Raw genomic sequence first — 10,506 nt, 5'->3', positions numbered from 1 at the left:
TCATAGAGCCTAGGTTACACGATGTGCTTGGACGTGTGATCTTTTTGGAGAATCTTCTTTCACGTGGGCAGAGTGTACCCGGACAATACTATGAGGCATTGCAGTACCGCTGGTAATGAGACAACTTTGATAGAAACCCCATGTTGCTCCATAACTTGACTTTCTCTGGCAGATTTGCGGATGGTGATCAGGCTGCCAGAACCATTGATGGACTGCTTGTACTGTAAGAGAGAGAGGAATCCTGGGAAAAAGAGAAGCCAGGGGAGGGTGATGAAGGAACAATAGAAAAGTCACAGAAACACTTCCCTCCCTATGGGCCACGAAGCCCAGACCTAAAGCCTAATGGTTCCCTTTGAACTGGCCCAAGGCATTCAGGAGGAGGATGCTTTAGCAGGAGAGTGCTGGTGGCTCAGACAGTAAAAGCATCTGCCTACAATGCGGGATACCCGGGTTTGATCCCTTTGTCGGGAAGCTTCCCTGGAAAAGGAAATGGCAACCCACTCCAGTACTCTTGCCTGAAAATCTCATGGCCAGAGGAACCTGGCAGTCCATGGGGTCTTGGAAGAGCTGGACCTGACTGAGTGCCTGAGCACACACAGGCAGTGCTCAACTCAACACAGTTGAGAATTCTTTCTGACAGAGGCCGTGCTTCTGAGTTAGGAAGTTCAATTCCAAGGGAAACTTTAAAAGGCTTCTTAGAAGAGCCCCTGGTGTTTGTAGGTGGTCACTGTGCATCAGACACTGATTCTGTCTGCCTTCAGGCTGTCCTGGCCTGACGCTATGCCCCCAGGGCCACTGCCTCCACATGAGTGAACATTCCCAATCAGTTACTCTCTTTAGTCTTGAAGTTAGCACTTATCTCCACTCTGAATGGGGCAGGTATGAAAGAAAATGTGGAAAGGAAGGGTTCCCTTGGAGGCAAGCATATTGAACATCTCACTCAGCCCACATCCTTGTAGGAACCATCCTCAGAGTGAGTCTAACTCCCCCACTGGCCCTTTAAAATGCAAAGGTTGGGAGACTTCCCTGGTAGCTCAGGCTATAAAATGCAAAGGTTGGTAAAATTTCCCTCTATTTTCTTTCCCATCCTCTCACTCTCCCACCTATCAAAGATGGATTGGTTCTTAGCACCCATCAAGGGCCCTGAGGACACTCACCAGAGGTGAATAACAATAAAATGTTTAAGTACGCAGTGAAAATGATCCAGGAGACCTTGTAACTCGAATAATACACGGATTCACCTTGAGTTAGCATGTGGTGATACAGTAGGAGTGCACTGAGCAGAAGGATGCCTGATGTCTGGACAAAAGGAGAAAGAAAAGTCCCTTCTGATGGACCCTGGCTCTCGTACTTAAGTCTTAACCCGAAATATGCTTGACTTCCAAACCCCTAGCACGTACAACTGCACCTTGTCCAAAGGCCCATGCCACTTGAGTGGTGGATCCAATTTGGCAGCTGTGTATCTAAGCCAAAGAACTGGGAAGGCTGAGTTAGTCAGAGACCGCAGCCTGGACCTACAAACCAAGTATGCCTCCAATCCTGTATTAGGGAAGACAGGAAGTTACCTGTGACGGAAGACAGGAAGTTACCTGTGAGGAAAGCGAAGCAGGCAGTCATAATGAGAGTATATTTGGTTTGAGGAATCATATAGGTGAATTCAAAACCCAGGAACAAGTTATGCATGAAAGAAAGGCCGAACACCACAATCAGAATGTTCCTGACCACTTCCAGGCCATCCGTTGAAAAGAAGAAGCTGTATTGAGGCAAGGAAAGATATTTCTTCTAGGGTCATTTCTACCTGGGGCACACAAATCTCTAGGTAAACATGAATGAGGTGAAACATTTGATTAAGTAATAAAGAGCAGAGGTAGGGAAAGAAAGAGGTAGGGGTCTTAAGCTAAATGGGAGACAGAACCAAAAGAAACTGTTCTCTATCCTTGTATCTCTGTAAACTTCTTCCTCTTCTATTTTTTCAAAATGCATTTCTTGCTAAACACGCTTGTCTTCTAATGGCAATGTAACATGTTTTCTTTGCTGCCAGTCACCTTTCTTTTATATCCTCACATTCTAGATGTGCTAGATACCCTGTGGTTACTATCAGGGCTTCTCAGAGATTCATCAGTTAAGTCTGTGAGTTTCTAAACTTTTCTCTAAAATGTGCAAATGCTGAGCTTTTGGGGGTAGGCCTTGACTGTGTTAATTATGGAAGTGGGCACACTGCAAGCACAGGTGGTTGCACTAGAGGATAATGGTGAGATGAACGGACGTCGAGGAAAGATGAACCCTTGTTCTCCACCTATCTCTTTCCAGATAATAGCTCTGACTGGATGGCCACAGGGAAGTACAACATATCCATGGATTGTGGCTTATCGTAGGGTTTTGGGGTCCCAACTTCAGTTCAGCTCATTCTTCTATGATGAGTCCTACCACCAAGAATACTAAGACCCAGGAGGAGAAGAACATGTTGGTGGCCTCGACCTTTCTGACCAGTATGTGCACCATTGTGATTGGGGTTTTCCAGTGGAGACCATCACCAATATCTCACATGCTTCTTCTCAGATAGGATTAGTCACAAGAAATAGGGCAAAATCTTTTAGTGACTGCTGATGCAATGGCAGTGGCAGAAGCTGAAGTAGCCTATGGAACAGAGAAGATAAATCCTACTGTTTCCCACTCCTCCATTTGGGCTAGTCTGTTTTCACGGCTGCCAACTGCCATGGAATCATCTTGGTCTGACCCTTGACCCCGAGACCTACGACAGTGGAATCACCAGGTGGCCTAGAGGCCCTGAAAGAGGAACCAGATACAGAAGGAGATATGATGTTACACACAGAGAACACTATCAGCTATAGGAGCAACTAGAGGTCCTGAAAGAGGTTAGACATGTATGATGGAAGACATTAGGATTATATGTTCCAGGACTGATGAACATTAGATAGGGATCAATGAAATGAAGAAGGTAATTGGATCAATATGTGAGATGTCAGCTAGCTAGCATCACAAAAGAGAATGCCCTCTCATAATTTGCGATGTTTTGAAGATAGGTGAGGGATTAGTGAGACACAGGTCAGAGAAGAAATGATATATGTAGTTAGGAAAAACAGGAGTCAAGTTTTTACCTCAATTATTTCCCTTTCCAATTAATTTTTTGTCCCTCAAATTTCATAAAACAGTTCAAACTTCTTTAATATGCCAGGATTTAAGGGGACCCATGTTTATCTGTGCACAGAGTTTGCTATATCTCATATAATTTTTCCTATTTAAACAAGTTTAAGAAAATAATATTTTAAAAAGCAGTTATGTTTTTCCAGCAAAGCTAAGCAGAAGATGCAGAGATTTTTCATATACTCACTGTACATCCCACATAGGGACAGCCTTCCTTGTTCTCATCATCCCCACCAAAGAGGTACATTTGTTACATTTATAAACCTACAATGACGTATTATTATTGTCCAAAGTCCACGGTTTATGTTTGGGTTCACTCTTGGCTTATGTCTCATGTATTTCCACACTAGACAGTTCTTAATGTTAACTTTGACTTCACCATTGAAATCTATTTGGGACTGTGTTCACATGTACAAATGTTTCCCAGTTGAATGTATCTTGGAAAGTAGGAACTATAGTATTGTAGCATTCATGACTGCAAGATTCACTAGTAAATAATGAACATAGTCCTATCTAGGACAATTAAAGCTTTTCCTGGGACTTACCTGGTGGCACAGTGTATAAGAATCCACTAGTCAATGCAGGGGATATGAGTTTGATCCCTGACCTGGGAAGATCACACATGATGAGGAGCAACTAAGCCTGTGAGCCACAACTACTGAGGCTGCCCTCGAGAGCCTGTGAGCTGCAAGTACTGAGTCAGTGCAGCACAATCACTGAAGCCCGTGCACCTGGAGCCCTTGCTCTGAAGCAAGAGAAGCCATTTCAATGAGAAGCTCGTCCACTGTAATGAAGAGTAGCCCCCGCTCGCCGCAACTAGAGGAAGCCCGCATGCAGCAACAAAGACCCAGAACAGCCGTAAATAAAGTAAATGAATTATTTTTAAAAAGAAAGAAAGGAACCAGCTCCTCTCACACACCTGAGGGCAGGAATGAACGCAGGTTCTCAGCGGGACAGGAAGGTCAGTGCCCAGACCACCTGGGCCTCTCTTCTCTGCCCTTCTCTGCTTCCCTCACCCCCACCTCCCTGGAGCCCAGCTCCCCTCCCACTTCCCCTCAAAAAGCAGAATCTTTTACTAAACACTAGGAACTCTGGAGACCAAAAAGAAAAATGGAATAATTATTCATCTAAAGCAGTGTCTGTGTCACTTATCAGCTTGATTAAGTGCCTCTTTGAGCCAAACAATTTTAAGACAAGAGTATCCTCTAAGACTCTGTCCCCCGGGTTGGGGTACCATGGACAAGTCTAGGACTGTGTTGTTTCTGGGTCTCTCTCATGGATACTTATTTTCCTTTACTTCTAAATGAAAGTATGATAGCTACCTTCCTCTGCTCTACTTGGAATACCCTTCAGCTTAGGAGTGAGAGACCATAGGCTAACAGTCCTCACTACCTGAGACCTGGATGGTCTGATTCCTGCCCGTGGGATATGTATTCTAGGCAACTGAATATATAGCTCTTTATCATGATCCCTGTAGCTGAAATAGCTCTTCCTGGTATCTTCTTGAAGAGAAAGGCATAGAGGGTCAACCCGAATCCTGGGGCTCACATATATACGCAGAAGATCCCCTTCTGCCTGTTGGAAATTAGCGAAGATGATGACTGCAGTGTTTACGGGTGGGGAGTCTCTATACAGCATGTCTATGGTCTATGTCTGTACTTCTACTCAGACACTTTTCATGTCATTCGGCTTCCCTATCCCCTTCTTCATCAGTTGTCTTTCTGAGGTGTGGATTTTGACATTCAGGACAGATTCTGATCTGCAGAACTGGGCGGTGGCATTTTGCTACATTCTAGCCCAGGATTTCTTGATTATGTACCTCTCTGGAATGCTGAGATGGTTGGATAGCATCATCGACTCAATGGACACGAGTTTGGGTAAACTCCGAGAGTTAGTGATGGACAAGGAGGCCTGGCATGCTGCAGTCCATGGTGTCTCAAAGAGTCGGACACGACTGAGTGACTGAACTGAATTGGAATGCTACTGAAATTAAAAATTTCATTTTCCAACCCCAGATTTGCATAATCAGACAACTGGGGTTAGAGGGAGCCACTTTAGCTTTATCTCCCCTCAGACAGGTAAAACCTGAGGACAGTGTGAAGCTCTCACTGAGATTGAACTCTGGATCATTTCCTTTTTTTCATTTTCATAGTATCTGAGGGATCTAAAAACCCACATTTGATTTTGGTAGAAATCTCTACAAGATGTTGCTTCACATTACCATTTGTTGGATAAACACCAGCAAAGCATAACAGTCATGCAGACCAAGTGTAAGAACATGCCTTCACTCCACCGACCATGGCTCCCTTCAGGCTAAAGCAGCCGTGTCTGGTGGAGCAGCAGCAAGCCCAGCGTGCCCATGGGGGCTGCCAGGCGCTGTGGGTGGGGGTGGAGGGGGACTCTCCCCGGTGGCTTGTACTTAGGACAGTGAGAGCAGGGTTTGGAGGGAGCAGCGGTTCTTTCCAAACCTGAATGCCCCAACAGAAAGCTTCAGAAAGTCATAGCTTAAAAAGGGCTAAAAAATTAAAAAACAAGATGAAAAGACAAAAATCATCTCTCTAGTGTCCAGGCTTTTCACTAGCTCACATGACTTTAAATATTCTTCTTTTCTCTATCTTGAGACAGCACCTAAACCATGGCTTTTGGATAAAGGAAAAGAAGAAGAAGAAAGATGGCATCCAAGTTATTCTCTGTGTTTACTCTTAATGCTTGTCTCTCTGTGTAACTTCTTGATCTCTGTTTTATTCCACTTCAGAAACTTTCCCCAAGGAAGCAAGGAGAGTGACAGGTATAAAGTCAATAAAATCTTCTATATTGATATCCCCAAAGCAGCAGACGAGTTGATTTTCACGTGTTATTTCACATAATCCTAATAACCCAAGTCCTATATTATTTTCTGTCTAAGGATTAAAGAAAAATATCTCCTAGAGGTACATGTATACCTTAGTATTTTTTTGGATGACTGCACCATGCCATTGGTGGAATATATGCTTAGTCGCTCAGTCGTGTCTGACTCTTTGCAACCCCATGCACTGTAGCCCACTAGGCTCCTCTGGCCATGGAGACTCTCCAGGCAAGAATATTGGAGTGCATTGCCATGCCCTCCTCCAGAAGAATTTCCAACTGTGATGGAAATTTATTTATTTATTTCCAAAATAAATTACGTAATTATCTGTATGAGAATAAGATCAATGATTTGCTTTGCCCCACAGAGAAGGATTTGATATATTTGAAATAATTATTCTGAGTCAAATAACACATTAATGATTATGTATAGGGACTCAGCTCACCTTTAATTCAACAAACATAAGTTAGAACACAGAGCAAGTCACCTAGATTATCTCCTTCCACATTGGGAGGGATGCCTGGCATAACTGTGAAGACATTGCTCTAGCTCATTTAACTTTGACTTATCCACATTACAAAAAGAATATGAGATAGTTTGAACACTTCTCCTTGCCTTTGAATTACATTTATTGTTTTTTGCAATCTGGTATCACCCCTCAAGATAATTTTGCAGCAAATTACAAATAATTTTTAGTTCCAAACAAGCTACTTGCATGGTGAGACAGTGACACATATATATACACACACACTCACAGGATCATAATAGTCTGATTTGAGGTTTATTTTACTAAACATTATTCACAATATGCGTGATTCGTGGACTGGTAGAGGGCTCATATATGTCTTGGGTATGCTTGAAACTTTCAGTTTAAAATACTTAACTCTAAAAATTTTTTTTAATAAAAATAAAAAATAAAATATTGACTCCAGTAGACCTTATGCAATAATTTTGCTAGAACATATATAAGGAGAACAGGTGTTTATCTGTAATATTTTATTTTAAGGATAAGCAAGAATATTGTATCAAATATCTACTCTTCTAGTACCATAAACCATATCTTTGAGGACTCATTTCCTTTCATTAAGAGCTGATCTCTTAGCCAAATTCAAGTATGCAAAATAGTATTAGGAATAAGATTCACATGCTGTACATCAGATTCCAGGAATTTATCTTATAACTGAAAAATTTTTAAAACAGTCACCATATAAGGTGGTTGATGTGTTAATGTGATAATCATCTCAAAATATATCAAATCATAAATTTTTATACCTTAAGTATGTATGTGTGTGTGTGTACTCAATTGCCTGGTCGTGTCTGACTTTCTGAGATCTCATGGACCATAGCCCACCAGGCTCCTCTGTCCATGGAATTTTCCAGGCAAGAATACTGAAGTGGGTTACCATTTCCTTCTCCAGGGGATCTTCCCAACCTGTAGATTGAACCCTTGACTCTTGCATCTCCTGCATTGGTAAGTGGATACTTTTAAACTAGGGCCACCTGGGAAGCTTACACTTTAAGCATACACAATATTTATTTGTCAGTTGCATGTCAGTAAATCTGGGTGACACACCCAATCTCATTTTGTGATTTTTCTAGGAAATGAAAAACTTTTTGTATAAAGTAGTGTATCTTAACCTCTTTTTTAGGCCGTGGATCTCTAAGCTGGAGAAAAACAAAGTATTCTGATTGAATTAGGTATCTGGGGGTGATTAGTTTATCTTACATCTGAATAGCCCTTTGTGTCCTTCAGCCTAAGTGAATTCTCCCTACTTCTGAAGACAGTTTAAAATCTACCCTTCCCTAAAGACTGCTATTATCACTATAGACAGTAGTGTTCTGCCTCATCTCTGAAACTCAACCAGTTCCTACCACTTTTTATAATGACTTGCTGGTCTCCTCAGGCATGGGCTTGATATATGAGGAGTGACGGTTCTAAGCCAAAGAGAGCACTGGATGCGGTGCTTCATTCATTCAGCAGTTGGTCAGGATGAGGCACGTGTTGGCCCGTCCGCTCCTCACTGGACTGCGAGGCAGTGAAGGGACTGACGCTGCGTCATCTTTCCGTGTGCTCATCTGTAGTAGAAACCCTCAGTGCTTGTTACGCCCATGTTCTGTGACTTATGGGAATCTCAGTTCCTCAACCAGGGATTGAAACCAAAAGTCATAGCAGTAAAAGCACTGAGTGCTAATCACTGGAATGTGAGAGAGCTCCCCAAAATACTTAATAAATAAATTTAAAAGATTCCATCATTTGTCACTTAAAATTATATGACCAAATTTTTTCCATTCCTGGACATATATTCAGAAAAGACAAAAACTAATTTGAAAAGATTCATGCACCCTCATGCTCATAGCAGTACTATTAAAAATAGCCAAGACGTGGCTCAGTGGTAAAGATTTCGACTGCCAAGTAGGAGATGTGAGTTCGATTCCTGGGTCAGGAAGATCCCCTGGAGGCGGAAACGACAACCCGTTCTAGAATTCCTGCCTGGGAAATGCCATGTATAGAGGAGCCTGGCAGGCTACAGTCCATTGGGTCACAAAAGAGTCAGACATGATTTAGTGACTAAACAACAACTACAAAAAGACATGGAAGCAACTTAAATTTCCATTATCAGATGAATATATGAAGAAGATGTGGTATATATAATATATACAATGGAATATTGCTCATTCTTTAAAAAAGAATGAAAAATACCATTTGCAGCAACATGGATGGTCCTAGAGATAATTACACTAAGTGAAGTAAGTCAGATAGAAAAAGACAAATATGATATCAGTTATATGTGAAATCTAAAAAAACCACACAAATGAATTTATTTACAAAAGAGAAATAGGCATAGAAAACAAATTTATGGTTACCAAAGGTTTGAAAAGGGAGGGAGGGATAAATTAGGATTTTGGGATTAACAGCTACCCAATACTACATATAAAAATAGATAAACAACAAGGACCTACCACATAACACAGGGAACTATGTTCAATATTCAATGTCTTGTAATAATTTATAAAGGAAAAGAATCTGAAAAAGAATACATATATACAGACATATACATAACTGAATAACTTTACTGTACACTTGAAACTGATACAACATTGCAAATCAACTACATGTCAAAAATTTTTAAGGGAGAAAGAGTAGTTATATAATTTTGGGGTAGGAATAAATTTATGGAATATTTGAATTATTCTTATATTTTTTAAATTAAAACTTTATCCATATCTTAATTAAAAATATGACTGGAAATCTACTACTATAGTTTAAAATGTTTCTTAAGAGAATATTACATGCTTTCCTTTACACATTCTATTTCTTCATCATTGTGTTCTAAATATGTATCTGATATTAGGCTATATTAATTGCACAGTTCTGGAAATATGATATTACACAGGTTTCCACTTGTAAAAAGAATATTATAGGATATATTCTTACAAATATTCAGGCCACTAAACCCCAAAGATCAGAATCCCTTGAAGGACACTTGCTTTTATCTTTCTCGGCATAAAATACTTGAACTGAGAACAGAAGTCACATTCATTTAAACCTGCTTCTTCTTATTGTAAAGATGAAAAGGAATAACTGACATCTTTCCTCTTAAAGTGATGAGAATAGGGAAAGAAAAGATACTCAGCTAGTTTCAGAGGAGGAAGGTGAGTTTCACAGTCACAATGTTCGTGTTGTATAGGAATTAAAACAAACGGGTTCTAAATTGACTCCTGATTTTCCCGTAAGCTAGAGGTTCTGATGTTTGCAGGCCACTGAGCCTCAGGAGTGGAGAGAAGAGCCTGTGGACGCCTATCGTAGACTCCGATGTGTGGTGTCCACTTATGCTTAGTCAAGTCACAAACTGTCTAATGTGTGAATTAGTCTGACATCACCAGCCTCTAAAACAGGAATTTTAATACTAGAAATTCTTTTATACACAATGGACAATGCACAAAATGTCTTGTTTAATTTGTATGGCAATTCTTAGAAGTATTTATTATTTTTTTTTACAGGTTAAAACATAAGCTCAGAGAGCCTCTCTGATAGATCAGATGGTACCCGTTAGAGCTGGCACTGAAACAAAATGTATTTGACTCGTGATTTGGTGCTGTTTCTGCCACTTTTGTGTTAATGGTTCCCTTCTTTAAAAGGGGGCAATTATCTGACAATCAACTTTGATTTTTAAAAAATTATATTCTAGACCTGTGTTGTCCAATATTATAGCCGCTGACTATCCATGTGTGGTCACCGAGCATTTGCAATGTAGTATGATTTGAGGTGTAGTGTAAATATAAATACATTATTAACTTCAAAAATTTGTACAAAAAATGCAAGATGCTTCATAAGGAGTTTTGCATCATTATATGTTAAAATATGTTTTTGCATATACCAAATTAAATACAGTGTTAAATTGATTTCAGCTACTTTTTTGTGTGTTTGCTTTTAAAATATGGGCTTCTAGGACGTCATAATCACTCATGTGACTGTATTATCTTTCCTTTTCTAA

At 40.5% G+C, this 10,506-nt stretch overlaps 1 protein-coding gene across 1 annotated transcript; it reads right to left on the bottom strand.

Moving 5' to 3' along the window:
• On the bottom strand, window positions 1–2,502 carry TMEM225 (transmembrane protein 225). The gene is given in 5 exon segments (XM_043920706.1): window positions 1–110; window positions 113–241; window positions 1,158–1,292; window positions 1,590–1,739; window positions 2,328–2,502. Coding segments are annotated over 5 exon segments (699 nt in total).
• Window positions 2,503–10,506: the final 8,004 nt, after the last annotated feature.

The sequence above is a fragment of the Cervus elaphus genome, chromosome 2 (genome assembly GCF_910594005.1).
Source record: "Cervus elaphus chromosome 2, mCerEla1.1, whole genome shotgun sequence".
Lineage (NCBI taxonomy): Eukaryota > Metazoa > Chordata > Mammalia > Artiodactyla > Cervidae > Cervus > Cervus elaphus.
Note: the sequence above shows the minus strand (reverse complement) of the source record. Positions and strands in the feature narration are given on the sequence as shown.